Source organism: Hyperolius riggenbachi, chromosome 1, assembly GCF_040937935.1.
Source record: "Hyperolius riggenbachi isolate aHypRig1 chromosome 1, aHypRig1.pri, whole genome shotgun sequence".
Taxonomy (NCBI): domain Eukaryota; kingdom Metazoa; phylum Chordata; class Amphibia; order Anura; family Hyperoliidae; genus Hyperolius; species Hyperolius riggenbachi.
In genome coordinates this window covers 325,947,824-325,965,987 of record NC_090646.1, presented here as the reverse complement: position 1 = coordinate 325,965,987, position 18,164 = coordinate 325,947,824, and the positions used below count along the sequence as shown (strand labels likewise).

The 18,164-nt window shown below is 43.9% G+C and overlaps 1 protein-coding gene across 2 annotated transcripts in view; it reads left to right on the top strand.

Annotated features, from left to right (window-relative positions):
• Positions 1-18,164, top strand: part of TCF3 (transcription factor 3) — a 247,204-nt gene that overhangs the window by 113,855 nt on the left and 115,185 nt on the right. For both annotated transcript variants that reach the window (XM_068233869.1, XM_068233867.1), the window contains exons 4-5: positions 15,800-15,873; positions 16,434-16,530. In XM_068233869.1, the coding sequence (XP_068089970.1) occupies positions 15,800-15,873; positions 16,434-16,530 (171 nt within the window). The remainder of the gene's footprint in view (positions 1-15,799; positions 15,874-16,433; positions 16,531-18,164) is intronic.

Sequence of the window (18,164 nt, the reverse complement as noted above, 5' to 3'; positions counted from 1 at the left end):
CAACGAGATCCTCATACATTCTTGTACTCTTCTTAGCTAAAAAGATTTTCTATTGGATTCTGTACCCCAGAGAAATTGTACCTCATTTTTTGTTCAAGCCGACCGTGTCACTTGGACAGGAAGTTAGGATAACTAACTGTATAAATATCACACGTTCTAACTCTTCTCCATGTTAACAAAAATTTGAAGGTGGTTGAGTAATCAACTATTTTTCACACACTTTACAACTGAAGGCATTTTTTTGTTTTTTTGCTTTCACTTAAGCCTCTGTTTATTAAGAAAAGTTTTTCTACACTTCTGGATTGAATTCCTTAAAGGAATACTGTAGGGGTCGGGGGAAAATGAGTTGAACTTACCCAGGGCTTCTAATGATCTCCCGCAGACATCCTGTTCCCGCGCAGCCACTCACTGATGCTCCGGCCTCGCCTCCGGTTCACTTCTGGAATTTAAGTTTTTAAAGTCTGAAAACCACTGCGCCTGTGTTGCCGTGTCCTAGCTTTCGCTGATGTCACCAGGAGCGTACTGCGCAGGCCCAGTATGGTCTGTGCCTGCACAGTGCGCTCCTGGTGACATCAGCGGGAGCGAGGACACAGCAATGCAGGCGCAGTGGTTTTAAGACTTTGAGGCAGGGGTCACACTTGTCTTTCAGTTTCTACACTTTTCAGAAAACTGAAAGACAAATGTGACCTCTACCTTACAACAGCTAATGTAATTTATAGAGAAAACTGACAAATTGCGCAAGATGTCAGTTTTTTTACTGCATGCGAAATCTGCATTAAAGTGTGACCTAGCTCATTGATTAACATGAGTTCTCAGTTGAAGTCAGTTTTTCTGTGCAGAAAACGCGTACGAAAGCCGGTAAGTGTGACCCCTGCCTAAAGTCTGAAATTACAGAAGTGAACCGGAGGCGGGGCCGGAGCATCAGTGAGTGGCTGCGCGGGCACAGGATGTCTGCGGCGGACCATTAGAAGCCCTGGGTAAGTTCAACTTATTTTCCCCCGACCTCCCTACAGTATTCCTCTAAGTGGTGATCAAAGATTCATTCACAAAGTGGAATGAAACACCATATTAACTGAAAAAAAAATAATGATCCAATAAGAAAGAATTTATTTAGCCTACCCATCCTGTTGTTTTTAGTGTTCACTGTCAGATTTAAGAGAAATGTGATATGAAAAAAAGAACATTTCTGCTGATTTCCATGTTTACTGTTTGTGTGATACCCTTTTCTTTCTTTCTTTTTTTCTTTTTTTTTTTTTTTTTTAACCCAGCTCAGTGTTAATTTGCTGCTTATTTTACAGATTAATGTCCTTCCCTCAGCAAACATTACCCAAATAACAGGCTCACTGTGTAAATTCCTAAAATGGAGGGGGTAAGCCATTACCTTCTGGTCATAGAGTCTTTATTTTATCTGAAATGAGAAGTCTTTGTTATTTTCATTTTGAGATAAATAAGCTTGTTAAGATGGCCATGCACTGGTCGATTTGCCATCAGATTCGACCAACAGATAGATCCCTCTCTGATCAAATCTGATCAGAGAGGGATCGTATGGCTGCCTTTACTGCAAACAGATTGTGAATCGATTTCAGCATGAAATCGATTCACCATCTGTGAAGCTGCTGCCCCCCCTGCATACATTACCTGATCCGGCCGGCGCGAGTCCCCCGGTCTCCGCTGTCTTCTTCTCCGCTCTGGGCTCCAGGGCTGCAGCTTCACTGTACTTCCTGTCCGGGGAAGTTTAAACAGTAGAGGGCGCTCTACTGTTTAAACTTCCTGTCGGGACAGGAAGAACTGAAGCCTGCCGGAGCCCAGCGGTGAAGGAGCAGCGGTAACAGCGGGGATACACGCCGGCAGAGCAGGTAATGTATTGCCACTAGCGTCGGTCGTCGGACATTCGAATGCCGCTATCGACGCACTCCCGACCCGCCGGTGATCGAGCAAAATCTTCCGCACCGACGGATTGACTGGAACGATCGATTTTGGATGGAAATCGATCGTTCGGTCAGCGCAATGATTTCACAGCAGATTCGATCACAGTGATCGAATCTGCTGTATATCGGCGGGAAAATCGTTAAGTGTATGGGCCCCTTTTCTGTAATTAACTAAAAAAAAAAAGTTCCCACAATCCTGTTGGCACTGCACAGTTATGCCTGGTAAACACCATGCAATTTCCTGTCAGACAGGCTGAATTGATTATTTTTGACAGGCTCCATCTGATTTTTCCATTCATTTTTTCTGATTAATTTTGTATAGAAGCGTAAGGAAAATCTATCAGAAAAAAATTATCAGAAATCAGATTGGAGCTGACAGAAAAAAATTGATTTGACCCGTCTATCTATCTTTTTTTTTTTTTTTTTTTTTTTTTTTTAGCATGTATGCTATGTAGCCTAACATTAGGTGACTTCATTACATTTTGTTCAGTTATGTTCATTTATAATCCACAAAAATGTATTGATGTAATGAAAAATATTTGCAGCAGGCTATTTGATTGCTGACTGGCAAAGTCTTTATATCTAGAACCATATTCTGGCAGACTTCCTCCAGATGTGCCCAAAAGATAGATCCTTCTCTGACTGACATCTAATCAGATACAGATCTATCATCGCCACACACTGCACATTGATTCTAAATCAATCACTGCCAATCCCCCTGCTATTTCTGCCCTATAGAGTAATAATAGCTAAGCAAAGAGCTCTGACACTCACCGCTTCAGCTGGTGCACTCCCTCCTCTGTGCTGCCATCATCTCCCAGTACCTTTAGTGACCCCATAACCTGGCAGTGTACATGGATGCAAACCTCGCCACTGAATCACTATAGGCACCAGGAGATTACGGTAGCACAGAGAAGGGAATGCGCCAGATTGGTGAACACCAGAACACTTTGTTGTGCTTATTCTCTGCATAGGGCCTTGGAGAGCAGCATTAGCAGGGGAAATATGTCCATGGATATAGGCCATTACCCCCCAATCCCCCTTCCCCTTGCACTGATACCACTGTGCTCCCAATAGACCACCACAGATAGAACAAACTAAGGAGAAGAGTTTGTAGTCTCCATCAGCTCCTTGTAATCATCTGACACCTCATATTCAAAACAGGGCCTCCAGGTGTGCATATATTGCTGATTTCTATTATATAGGGAAATAAGTCAGGTCTTCCATCTGACCCACAGCCCTGACTTCCTGAAGCCACTCAGTCACTGTGGGGGCCTGAGTTGAATTCCAGCGGCGTGCAATCATCAATTTGGCAGCCTTAATAAGTTGTTTGGAGAGTGAATTTTTGTATTTCCCTATACTCCTGGGGTATTGTGTAAAAGATAATGGGCAGGATCATCAGAAGGGTCTACACTCGTCACGTGATATAATAGACTTCACTGAGTCCCAGAAATGATCAATAATTTGGCAGTTCCAAAAGATATGAGTAGCCCTATGCAAAGAACATCGCCAACAGAGGGGGCTAGTATTCAGACACATCCTATGGATCCTGTCAGGAGTATGGTACCATTGAGTTAACATTTTGTAGACTGATTTCTGTATGCGTGCAGAGATTGAGGATTTCTGGGCAAAATGTAAAATCCTCTGCCATTGAGTGTTGGTAAAGATCGTATTTAAATCTTTTTCCCATCCACCACGCAAAGAGGAGGTAAGGCCAGGATTCAAAAGGAGCGGCATCTTGAGAGAAGCAATGTTTATTGCCCTTAGAGAGCAAAAATGTCGAAACTGTACAAGGGACAACAGGTTTAGGGAGGAAAGTTCCATGCGAGACTGGATAACATTCAGGTCTACCCATTTACCCTTTTCTACCAAATGAAGAGCATGAAGAGGTCGAGGACCTCTCCAATTTATATACGCCCTTGACTGCATACCAGGAGGGAAGTCAGGGTTGTCTAATATAGGGGTCATTGGCGAGAGACCTCAGACCAGGTGCTAACACAGAAAACCTATTTAGCTTGTGGAAAACTCCGACTCTGCATGACTATTGCATATGTAGATCTGGAAAATGCTGAGGATGTCTTCGACCATGGAAGATGTGAAAGGGAAGGGTGAACGAGATCATGCTCCATCTCCACCCATCTCTTAAAGGGTCTGTGGCGGTGCCAATCTACCACTCGCACAAGCACAGCTGCAGCATGATAGAGCTGCAGGTTTGGCACCGCCACCCCACCCTGAACCTTATGCTGGGTACACACATTGCGATTTCCCGCTCGATCCGCGGGATCGATTTGATTATTTCCAACCTGTTCGATCGATACAGTCGTCAATTTTGCATGTTAAGTATGCAAATTCGACGGCTGTATCGATCGAAACCTGATCGAACATGTCGGATATAATCGAATCGATCCTGCGGATCGAACGGGAAATCGCAACGTGTGTACCCAGCATGAGGCAAAACTGTCAAGGCATATCTCAAGTGAGGAGTCCTATTCCTCCATATGAATCTCTAGAAGCAGGACCTGAATTCCCTTAAAATATGAGGGGACCGAAATTGGAAAGGCCTGAAAAATATAAAGAAATCGAGGGAGCACATTCATTTTGGTGATGTTGACCCCTTCCGAACCAAGAGAATTTTGCCACATCCCATCTCCGCAAATCAGCTCAAATGGTAGCTAGAAGGGGAAGATAATTAAGTTTAAATATCTCTACAAGATTACTAAGAATTTTAGTGCCTTAATAGGTTATGGCTGTAGAAGTCCATTTAAATGGGAAATTCGCTTCCAGGGTAGCTCGTACGGTTGAATCAAGACTCACATGAAGTGCCTCACACTTATCGTAATTTATTTTACAATTCGCTATATGCCCATAATTAGAAAAATCCCGCATGAGATTTGGAATAGATATGTTTGGGCCAGTTAAGTAGAATTGTAGATCATCGGCATAAGCTGCGATCTTGTGAACTGCCGATGGAAATTGTATACCTTGAATATCGAGATTAGATCTAATCTTATAAAGTAGGGGTTCAAGCGTCGATGCAAAGATACAGGGAGACAACGGACAACCCTGTCGGGTGCCGTTTGAGATGTTAAAGGTGTCTGACAGTTCCCCATTAACCCTAATCCGTGCGGAGGGGGCTGAATACATGATATAAGATAGCATATACTGGGACAGCTTGATATGCTTTAAGGTACACCTCAGGAAGTCCCAGCGGACACAATCGAAGGCCTTCTCCGCATCTGTACATAATAGCATCATTGATGAAGTCCCCGATCGTGCCGATTGGACAGCTGACAACATCCGCATTGTGTTGTCCCTGACTTCTCGTGTGGGAATGAATACGACTTGATCATAATGCACCAATTGGGCTATCAGAGACAACCTGTTGGCTAAGAATTTGGCATATATTTTCAGATCCAGATTGAGTAATAAGATGGGCGATAGAACATAAAGCTACATCTTTACCCTGCTTATGAATCACTGTGATGTGAGATAGAAGTATGTCAGAAGGGAAAGAGGTGGGATTTTCAGGGTCAGCGATCGAGTTATAAGCCTTTAGTAGAGAGGGCTGCAGCAAAGACAAATAACACTTGTAATATTTTAAAGAGAAACCGTCGGACAGGAGCCTTACCGGTAGGAGATTGTGAGATAACCATTTTAAGTTCCTCAAACGAGATAGGCTTCTCTAATTCTTTAACCTCAGCATCAGATAAGACTGGTATGCCCGAGTCTCTAAAGTAGTCTTTGATCTTGTCTATAAAATGGGGTCTCACCGAATCAGAGACATCCCCAGGAAAGTTATAAAGAGAGTCATAGAAATCACGAAATATGCAGGCAATAGATTGGGATCTATAGTGCTTCCCAGAGCGCGAGTCATTGATACTGGAAATAGTGTGCCGTCTGTTGGGAGCGAAGTGCTTGTGCCAAGAGATGGTCACATTTATTGCTGTGTTCAAACCAAACGCCTTGATAAGGGAAGACCCTGCGTGGCCCCCAAAACAATTGTCGGCTGCTTTCTGCGGATATAACGGCTCAATAAAGAGCCTGATTGATGAAAACGATGTGCTGATATACTGAACCATTGTGTTCAAAGTAGTGACGCTTATAACGAGTAGCCGCATACCTAGCTTTGAAAAAAGCATAGCTCCCCATTTCTCATGCTCTGTGGTGAGTGCAGCTAGGTTAGGAGGAGTCCTCAATAGCAGCATTTCTCTCTTTCTTTAACCTACTACCTTCCTGTATCAGCACACCTCACACACAACACATTTATGTGCAGCCCAATAATCATTTGGGACATTCTGTCCACATTATTAGTTGCAAGATATGTCGCGATGGCCCACTATACTTTAGCAGCCACAACCTCATCTTTCAACAAAGAGGCATTTAAGCGCCACAAAAAAAGATCTCTTACTGGTCTCAAACACGTCCAATGTAGCCACTACAGGGGTGTTATCAGACAGGGTGGCTATGGAGATATGAATGTCAGAGACCACTGATAACAATATATTCTGGGGCACAAAAATGTAGTCAATGCGAGAGTATGTTCCATGGGAATTCTAAAAAAAAGTATAGTCTCGATCTGTAGGGTGGGTAATGCGCCAGGCATCCACCAGCTGACGAGACCGTAGGGCCAGTTTGCATTTGTTAGCTACTCTATAGGGGAGAGTAGCCCTTCCCAAGGATGTATCCAACGCAGGATCAAGGGCAACATTCTTGTGTCCCCCCAGAATCAGTCCCCCTTCCGCAAATGAATCTAGCTCACTTAGGAAGTGTTCTAAGAAGACCTGCTGTTAATGTTAGGGGCATAGAAGAAGCCAAATGTCATAATTTTAATGTTAAGCAGACCTTTAATCAGTAAGTATCTGCCCTCAGGGTTAGTCAACTGCTGGACCTGGGACAAACAGACTATTTTAGAGAAAGATCGCTACTCCTTTCGTTTTTAGTGGTAGGAGAATAGCTAAAGTATGGATAATATTGATTGCCTAGTCTCTGATGATCAGAACCCCTCAGATGAGTCTCCAGCAGAAAAGCGACCTGTATGCCAGAAAGATGAAGCTTGGACAACAATGTGGACTGCTTCTCAGGAACATTCAGCCCCCTGATGTTTAATGTTAATACATTAAGTGACGCCATGTACAGTTAAGGATAGCATGCACAGTAAAGACCATGGGACCTCAAACATTGTGGAGAACCAGAGAAAAGGAAAAAAAAAAAAAAAAAAAGAAACACAAAAGACAAAAGTAGAGGGGGCCTAAGCGCCTGAATGCATGGGCGACAGGTAAATAATCCCCGGAAGCCACATCTTCCATATTAGGCCAGTCCTCTCATTCCAGCCGCAAGAGAGGAAGTATTGTATCCTGGCTGTGGAGAAGGGAGAGAGGGAGTGAAGTACTGCAGTAGAGAGTCTTATGTCTCCCAGCCACAATAAAATGAGTAACCTCCACGAACCCCCCCTCCCCCCCTTAAAGAAAACACCCAAGAACATGCATATAATGAAACGCCAAAAAGTCAGGTGCCAGAAGTGGCTCAGAGCTCGAGTAAACCCATGTGCCATTAGCGATGACTAGAAACTAACTATGAAGCAAAGAACGTGATGAAAATAACATACCTCCCCCCGCTGCTTTAATGTCAACAAACTTGCTTGGCATGTGCATACCCTCAAACGCTTCCTGCCACATAAACGTCAATCTCTCTCCTGCAGAGGAAACAGACAGAGAGTATAAGCACGGGGCTGGAGGGTGCACCACACCATAGCCACAGCGTGCTGATATAAAGAAGATCACGAGTGCGACAGACCATCACAACCGCTGCATAGTTCCAATGCAGCATCTGTCGTTATGGCATGACCTCACCATTTCCCCAGCACGGGGATGGCACAATTAAGGCCCCTCCATACACAATTAGCTCACCCACTTACCCCCCACTGCTGCAATCTAAATGAAGAAATCCCACCCTCCCACCAAATATCCCCAATCATCTAAGTCATATCAGATAATATATTCATAGAAAAATCCAATATGGATCACAAATACTTTTATATAGTAAAATATATAGAAACACAGTTGGATAATAAAAGCTGACGCAATGTAAAGCTATCATAAGGCATTTAGAGTAAGAATATAAAAAACATAGTGAGTATAGTACTAAGCTTATATGTATACATAGCAGAACAGTAGTATAGCATATAACAGAACATAACATCGGCTATGTGCAAGATCTGAACGGATGCAGGAACATCATATGTAGTAGAAAGATGCATTCAGGATGGAGGTCATTGCAGACCTAAGCAAGTGGGTTATGAGCGCATTTATAGGTAAAATCGTAGGGGACAACCACGTCTCTCAAAAGGAGTCTCATGTCATCAAATAAAGTTCAGTAGCAAAGTCAGCAGGGAGCGGGCAGTGAAACAAGGCTCAACATAGAGCAGGAGCGGACCACAGGCCCCAATAAACAACAGTAGGGGGGCAAAGGGGAGAGCAGAGTCATCACACTCAACCATACTCACAGGCCAGATTCGGCAGCAGCACGCGGTCGGCGTACTCATTGTGGCCAACCTATCTCCACAAAGTCAGGGTCTCAATCCGGTAATTCCACAGGTGGAGCAGGCGGGTGAGGTATGGTTAACTTACCCAGTAGCCGTCTGCTTTGTGTCCAACGGCGCGCCTCACACTGCCTTCCAATTCACAGTCAAGTGACTACCACGCTTCCTCCTTCAACCTGGAAAGAGGAAGCATGGCAGTGATGTGAATGCAAATTGTAACGCAGCGTAAGGCAAGCCGGAGCTCATCCCAGGTTATAGCATTTACTGACTAACCTATTTAACCACTTGAGGACCTAGGGCTTTCTACCCCTTAAGGACTGGCCACTTTTTTTCCATTCAGACCACTGCAGCTTTCACGGTTTATTGCTCGCTCATACAACCTACCACCTAAATGAATTTTGGCTCCTTTTCTTGTCACCAATAAAGCTTTCTTTTGTTGCTATTTGATTGCTCCTGCGATTTTTACTTTTTATTATATTCATCAAAAAAGACATGAATTTTGGCAAAAAAATGATTTTTTTTTTAACTTTCTGTGCTGACATTTTTCAAATAAAGTAAAATTTCTGTATACATGCAGCGCGAAAAATGTGGACAAACATGTTTAAATAAAAAAACCCATTCAGTGTATATTTATTGGTTTGGGTAAAAGTTATAGCGTTTACAAACTATGGTGCAAAAAGTGAATTTTCCCATTTTCAAGCATCTCTGACTTTTCTGACCACCTGTCATGTTTCATGAGGGGCTAGAATTCCAGGATAGTATAAATACCCCCCAAATGACCCCATTTTGGAAAGAAGACATCCCAAAGTATTCACTGAGAGGCATAATGAGTTCATAGAAGATATTATTTTTTGTCATAAGTAAGCGGAAAATGACACTTTGTGACCAAAAAAAAAGTTTCCATTTCTTCTAACTTGCGACAAAAAAAAATGAAATCTGCCACGGACTCACCATGCCCCTCTCTGAATACCTTGAAGGGTCTACTTTCCAAAATGGGTCATTTGTGGGGTGTGTTTACTGTCCTGACATTTTGGGAGGTGCTAAATTGTAAGCACCCCTGTAAAGCCTAAAGGTGCTCATTGAACTTTGGACCCCTTAGCGCAGTTAGGCTGCAAAAAAGTGCCACACATGTGGTATTGCCATACTCAGGAGAAGTAGTACAATGTGTTTTGAGGTGTATTTTTACACATACCCATGCTGGGTGGGAGAAATGCCTCTGTAAATGACAATCTTTTGATTTTTTTACACACAATTGTCCATTTACAGAGTTATTTCTCCCACTCAGCATGGGTATGTGTAAAAATACACCCCAAAACACATTATACTACTTCTCCTGAGTACGGCGATACCACATGTGTGGCACTTTTTTGCACCCTAACTGCACTAAAGGGCCCAAAGTCCAATGAGTACCTTTAGGATTTCACAGGTCATTTTGAGAAATTTCGTTTCAAGACTACTCCTCACGGTTTAGGGCCCCTAAAATGCCAGGGCAGTATAGGAACCCCACAAATGACCCCATTTTAGAAAGAAGACACCCCAAGGTATTCCGTTAGGAGTATGGTGAGTTCATAGAAGATTTTATTTTTTGTCACAAGTTAGCGGAAAATAACACTTTGTGAAAAAACACAATTAAAATCAATTTCCGCTAACTTGTGACAAAAAATAAAATCTTCTATGAACTCGCTATACTACTAACGGAATACCTTGGGGTGTCTTCTTTCTAAAATGGGGTTATTTGTGGGGTTCCTATACTGCCCTGGCATTTTAGGGGCCCTAAACCGTGAGGAGTAGTCTTGAAACGAAATTTCTCAAAATGACCTGTGAAATCCTAAAGGTACTCATTGGACTTTGGACCCTTTAGCGCAGTTAGGGTGCAAAAAAGTGCCACACGTGGTATCGCCGTACTCGGGAGAAGTAGTACAATGTGTTTTGGGGTGTATTTTTACACATACCCATGCTGGGTGGGAGAAATACCTCTGTAAATGGACAATTGTGTGTAAAAAAAAAATTAAAAGATTGTCATTTACAGAGGTATTTCTCCCACCCAGCATGGGTATGTGTAAAAATACACCCCAAAACACATTATACTACTTCTTCCGAGTACGGCGATACCACATGTGTGGCACTTTTTTGCACCCTAACTGCACTAAGGGGCCCAAAGTCCAATGAGTACCTTTAGGATTTCACAGGTCATTTTTGTTTCAAGACTACTCCTCACGGTTTAGGGCCCCTAAAATGCCAGGGCAGTATAGGAACCCAACTAATGACCCCATTTTAGAAAGAAGACACCCCAAGGTATTCCGTTAGGAGTATGGTGAGTTCATAGAAGTTTTTATTTTTTTGTCACAAGTTAGCGGAAATTGATTTTAATTGTTTTTTTTCACAAAGTGTCATTTTCCGCTAACTTGTGACAAAAAATAAAATCTTCTATGAACTCACCATACTCCGTACGGAATACCTTTGGGTGTCTTCTTTCTAGAATGGGGTCATTTGTGGGGTTCCTATACTGCCCTGGCATTTTAGGGGCCCTAAACCATGAGTAGTAGTCTTGAAACCAAATGTCGCAAAATGACCTGTGAAATCCTAAAGGTACTCATTGGACTTTGGGCCCCTTAGCGTACTTAGGGTGTAAAAAAGTGCCACACATGTGGTACCGCCGTACTCAGGAGAAGTAGTATAATGCGTTTTGGGGTGTATTTTTACACATACCCATGCTAAGTAGGAGAAATATCTCTGTAAATGACAATTGTTTAATTTTTTTACACACAATTGTCCATTTACATAGAAATTTCTCCCACCCAGCATGGGTATGTGTAAAAATACACCCCAAAACACATTATACTACTTTTCCTGAGTACGGCAGTACCACATGTGTGACACTTTTTTGCAGCCTAGGTGCGCTAAGGGGCCCAACGTTCTATTCACAGGTCATTTTGAGGCATTTGTTTTCTAGACTACTCCTCGCGGTTTAGGGCCCCTAAAATGCCAGGGCAGTATAGGAACCCCACAAGTGACCCCATTTTAGAAAGAAGACACCCCAAGGTATTCCGTTAGGTGTATGGCGAGTTCATAGAAGATTTTATTTTTTGCCACAAGTTAGTGAAAAATGACACTTTGTGAAAAAAAACCAATAAAAATCAATTTCCGCTAACTTTTGATAAAAAATAAAATCTTCTATGAACTCGTCATACACCTAACAGAATACCTTGGGGTGTCTTGATTTCTAAAATGGGGTCACTTGTGGGGTTCCTATACCGCCCTGGCATTTTACGGGCCCAAAACCGTGAGTAGTCCGGGAAACCAAATGTCTCAAAATGACTGTTCAGGGGTATAAGCATCTGCAAATTTTGATGACAGGTGGTCTATGAGGGGGCGAATTTTGTGGAACCGGTCATAAGCAGGGTGGCCTTTTAGATGACAGGTTGTATTGGGCCTGATCTGATGGATAGGAGTGCTAGAGGGGTGACAGGAGGTGATTGATGGGTGTCTCAGGGGGTGGATAGAGGGGAAAATAGATGCAATCAATGCACTGGGGAGGTGATCGGAAGGGGGTCTGAGGGGGATCTGAGGGCTTGGCCGAGTGATCAGGAGCCCACACGGGGCAAATTAGGGCCTGATCTGATGGGTAGGTGTGCTAGGGGGTGACAGGAGGTGATTGATGGGTGTCTCAAGGTGTGATTAGAGGGGGGAATAGATGCAAGCAATGCACTGGCGAGGTGATCAGGGCTGGGGTCTGAGGGCATTCTGAGGGTGTGGGCGGGTGATTGAGTGCCCTAGGGGCAGGTAGGGGTCTAATCTGATAGGTAGCAGTGACAGGGGGTGATTGATGGGTAATTAGTGGGTGTTTAGGGTAGAGAACAGATGTAAACACTGCACTTGGGAGGTGATCGGACGTCGGATCTGCGGGCGATCTATTGGTGTGGGCGGGTGATCAGATTGCCCGCAAGGGGCAGGTTAGGGGCTGATTGATGGGTGGCAGTGACAGCGGGTGATTGATGGGTGGCAGTGACAGGGGGTGATTGATGGGTGGCAGTGACGGGGTGATTGATGGGTGATTGATAGGTGATTGACAGGTAATCAGTGGGTTATTACAGGGGAGAACAGATGTAAATATTGCACTGGCGAATTGATAAGGGGGGGTCTGAGGGCAATCTGAGCGTGTAGGTGGGTGATTGGGTGCCCGCAAGGGGCAGATTAGGGTCTGATCTGATGGGTAACAGTGACAGGTGGTGATAGGGGGTGATTGATGGGTAATTAGTGGGTGTTTAGAGAAGATAACAGATGTAAACAATACATTTGGGAGGTAATCTGACGGCGGGTTTGCGGGCGATCTAATGGTGTGGGTGGGTGATCAGATTGCCCGCAAGGGGCAGGTTAGGGGCTGATTGATGGGTGGCAGTGACAGGGGGTGACAGGGGGTGATTGATGGGTGATAGGTGATTGGCAGGTGATTGACAGGTGATCAGTGGGTTATTACAGGGAAGGACAGATGTAAATAATGCCCTGGCAAATTGATAAGGGGGGGGGGGGGGTCTGAGGGCAATCTGAGCGTGTGGGCGGGTGATTGGGTGCCCACAAGGGGCAGATTAGGGTCTGATCTGATAGGTAACAGTGACAGGGGGTGATTGATGGGTGATTGATGGGTAATTAGTGGGTGTTTAGAGAAGATAACAGATGTAAACAATACATTTGGGAGGTAATCTGACGGCGGGTTTGCGGGCGATCTAATGGTGTGGGTGGGTGATCAGATTGCCCGCAAGGGGCAGGTTAGGGGCTGATTGATGGGTGGCAGTGACAGGGGGTGATTGATGGGTGATAGGTGATTGGCAGGTGATTGACAGGTGATCAGTGGGTTATTACAGGGAAGAACAGATGTAATTAATGCACTGGTGAATTGATAAGGGGGGGTCAGAAGGCAATCTGAGCGTGTGGGCGGGTGATTGGGTGCCCGCAAGGGGCAGATTAGGGTCTGATCTGATAGGTAAAAGTGACAGGTGGTGATAGGGGGTGATTGATGGGTAATTAGTGGGTGTTTAGAGGTGAGAATAGATGTAAACAATGGATTTGGGAGGTGATCTGATGTCGGATCTGCGGGCGATCTATTGGTGTGGGAGGGTGATCAGATTGCCCGCAAGGGGCAGGTTAGGGGCTGATTGATGGGTGGCAGTGACAGGGGGTGATTGACGGGTGATTGATGGGTGATTGACAGGTGATTGACAGGTGATAGATGCATACAGTACATGGGGGGGGGGGGGTCTGGGGAGAATCTGAGGGGTGGGGGGGTGATCAGGAGGGAGCAGGGGGCAGGGGGGGGATAAAAAAATAGCGGTGACAGATAGTGACAGGGAGTGATTGATGGGTGATTAGGGGGGTGATTGGGTGCAAACAGGGGTCTGGGGGGTGGGCAGGGGGGGGTCTGATGGGTGCTGTGGGCGATCTGGGGCAGGGGGGGGGAAATCAGTGTGCTTGGTGCAGACTAGGGTGGCTGCAGCCTGCCCTGGTAGTCCCTCGGACACTGGGACCACCAGGGCAGGAGGCAGCCTGTATAATACACTTTGTAAACATTACAAAGTGTATTATACACTTTGTATGCGGCGATCGTCGGGTTAACATCCCGCCGGCGCTTCCGTATGGCCGGCGGGATGTTGCGGCGGGTGAGCGGCGCCAGGCGGAGGCGGAGGATCGCGTCACGGATGACGCGATCGCTCCGCCCATGCCCCTACAAGGACCGCCGCCATTTGTCTATACGGCGGTCCTTGCGGGGTCCACTTCCCGGCCGCCTCTGTGCGTTAGGCGGTCGGGAAGTGGTTAACAACGTTCATTTACAAAATGGCATGTGTAGTGATGAGATACATTAGAGACATTGAGATACATTAGATACATTATGTTACATAGGTTTTTGTATGAATGGAGTTTCCCTTTAACCCATTAGCAGCGTCGGAAGGAGTTATCTCGTTTAAGATAAGTGCACTGCTTTTGACCTCAGTTGGCAGAACTCCTTGTGCTGTAAATTTTTGGAATGCTTTGATGTCTCTCTGCTAGCAGAAAATATAGACTGAAAGCAGAAGTCTACTGTTATTGACTCACACTGCTAAAATAAATGGCCTGGAGCATTTGCAAGCCTCTAAATAAACTGGGTGTTAACCTCTTGAGGACTGCAGGGCTAAACCCCCCTAGTGACCAGGCAATTTTTAGTTTAAAAGGCCACTGCAGCTTTAAGGCCAAGCTGCAGGGCCGCACAACATAGCACACGAGTGATTCCCCCCCCCTTTTCTCCCCACCAACAGAGCTCTCTGTTGGTGGGGTCTGATCGCTCCCCCCATGTTTGTTTTTTTTTTTATAAATATTTTTGTTTGTGTTTTTTTTTTAAAAACAGCTGTTCCTTTAAACACCTTCCCTCCCTCCCTCGCTTCCTCCCCCCAGCCAGCCAATCATGGCGATCAGCTCTCATAGGCTTTACCCTATGAGAGCCGATCGCTCTCTTGTCCCCCAGGGGGACAGCCGTGTCACACGGCTGTCCCCAGTGCAGCGCTGCTGCTGATCGCAGCGCTGCACAGAGTAAATAGACGGCGATTACGCCGTCTAACAGTCTCCCGAGCGGCAATAGCCGCTCGGAGACTGAAGGCGGGGCGGAGCTCCGCCCCTCAAGCAGGAGATGCGCGCGCAGCCTGCGCGCGATCTCCTGCAAAACAGAGCCCCAGGACTTTACGCCAATTGGCGTTAGGCGGTCCTGGGGCTGCCGCCGCGGCCACGCCTACTGGCGTGACGCGGTCGGCAAGAGGTTAAAGGGTTAAGTAGGGATATGCCTGATGTACAAAGTGCAGGGATTGTGGAAATTATCGCAGATACAGAGCCTGTTTGATATAATGGTTTAGTTTGGGATCACATCTTTTAAATAGATGGTAGTGAACATTACTAAGTTTCTGTAGTTTTCTGCATAAAAGTGATGCTACTGATGACAGTCAGAACTGCATATGAGAGGTAGTGGTACTTCCCCAGTGTCTTCTTCTGGTAGGCATTCAAAGATGAATTTATTTTGTCTGTAAAAAAAAGCATTCCTAAACTGTACACTTTAAGGGTTGTGATGACTTTGATTGGTCTAAAGTTTTAAAAACTGATGGGGACGTCAAAAAGTCATGATGAATACATCATGTATGTGTAAGACCACAAAACATCATAAAAAAAAAGTTTGGTGGAAAGGTCTCTTCCGTTAAAAAAGATATGTATCAAAACAGCATTATTATTTGGATATAATGGAGTCTAAAGAATCACAGTATTATCTGTGCAGCATCCTGAATGTATGTGTTGACATTTATTATTTCTATCTGTAAAGGAATGGAAGAAAGAACAGGATCTGGATCTTGGGGAACTAGTGATCACAACGGATCCTCATTTGAACAAGGAAGGGTAAGATATAATAATAAATAAATAAAGGAACAGGGGTAGATGGATAAAAGGAGTCCCTGTAGTTAGGACGCTAAAGGAATACATGCATATATTTTTGCCCAACGTGGAAAACAGATCAATTCCTCTCTGATCTGAATTTTCTCTGAGAGGGATTGATTCCCCACTTACACTGCATATAGATTTTCAATATATTTTGCCATGAACTGCAAGGGCCTTCGATTTAACATAGTTCCCCTGCTGCTTCTGATCAACCGAAATTTTAATATCCGGTCCAATTGTATTTTCATTACATTTTTGCCGTTAATCGATAGAAATTACAGATTATAAGCAGATTCGATCATAGGGATCAAATGTGCCAGTAAAAATCAACGTATGTATATCAAGCTTTAGATTGGATGAAAAATTTGTTTGGGAAAACATGCCAGTTAGAAGGGTGTTCAAGAACTCAATGTTTAGCTACTCATCTCTTTATAATCCATTTAATGTGCAATTTTTTTTATTTTTTTTTAAAGCTTTCTCAGTTAATGTTTAGTTTTTTTTTTGTTTGTTTGTTTTTTTAGGGCTACAGTGATGCCTCCCATTACAGTGAATCCAGAGATCTACCATCTCATGAAGGAAATTTGTCATCTGCTCCTTTCTTACCTTCTGGACTTGTGGGTTAGTGTGTTGGATGCAGTCATATACAGTAGAGACTCAGTTATCTGGTGCTGACCGGGATCAACTGATGCAGAATAAAAGTGCTTTCTGGTTGCTTGCGTTTCAATGTTAAAGATAGGCCTAGCTAATACAGTACTATACTCCACTCTATATACATACCAAGAACTCTGTATTAAATGTTAAAATACAGTCACTGAAAGTACAGTACATTAACCTTGGGCGAGCCATGGAACTCAGTCTTTTTTTTTTATTTCAAAAGGTTTTTATTAGAACCAATGAACAATCAAATAGAATATTACAACAATGATATTCATAACAAGAAAAGACCATTAGTGCAACAGGTTACAAAAAGCAGCATATACCAATCAGAAAAGATGCATAGATTGATTAAAAGTATTTTCATATATTATTAAATTTAGCATCATATAGAAGGAGAAATAATAGCAGAGTTGTATTGCACCAATCAAGTTAAAAAAGAGAATCAAAATCTAGGTCATTGGTTCCAGTATATCCCCTTACCCCCCCCCCCCCCCCCTTACCCCAGAACAACCCCTTCCCCAAGCCTACCTCCCCCTCCCTCCTCGCTGCTCCTTTCCAGACCCCCCCCCCCCCCCCAAAAAAAAAAAATAATAATAATAAAAATAAAAATTGGCCAATCATAGAAGTAAGATTATAGGCAGATAAGATATAGAAAGAATTGCAACAATCTTTGAGACCGCAATCACCTTGCTCATGCCTAATAGCAGATTCTTTAAGATAACAAGTATCCCACAAAGGTAGTGAGGTGATAACCCTCTGAAATTTCAATGTTCTTCTCCTTACTAATAAAGCATAACATAGATGGAAAAAAGAAAAACGAAAAACAGAATATCTAAAAATATTGAAGCATGTTTCCCCTCTTCGTGGTATATATATGTGTATACGGTATATATATATATATATATAATGTCCAACGGATCAGCAGCTCCACAGGCTTACCCCTATGGTTAGGGTATGGTGTGCAGGCAAACGGAGGGTTCCCCACGTCCTCAAGAATACAACAAAAGTCCACAGGGTTTGCAGCACACAAATGCTCTTTATTGAGCAAGCTTGACAAAGGGTGTGGACACCCGAAACTGTTGCTACACCATTTTGCTGTTTGGCTCAATAAAGAGCATTTGTGTGCTGCAAACCCTGTGGACTTTTGATATATACATATACATGTATGTATGTATGTATGTATGTATGTGTGTGTGTGTGTGTGTGTGTGTGTGTGTGTGTGTGTGTGTGTGTGTGTGTGTGTGTGTGTGTGTATACAGTGGTGTGAAAAACTATTTACCCCGTTCCTGATTTCTTATTCTTTTGCATGTTTGTCACACTTAAATGTTTCTGCTCATCAAAAACCGTTAACTATTAGTCAAAGATAACATAATTGAACACAAAACGCAGTTTTAAATGATGTTTTGTATTATTTAGTGAGAAAAAAACCTCAAAACCTACATGGCCCTGTGTGAAAAAGAAATTGCCCCCTGAACCTAATAACTGGTTGGGCCACCCTTAGCAGCAATAACTGCAATCAAGCATTTGCGATAACTTGCAACAAGTCTTTTACAGCGCTCTGGAGGAATTTTGGCCCACTCATCTTTGCAGAATTG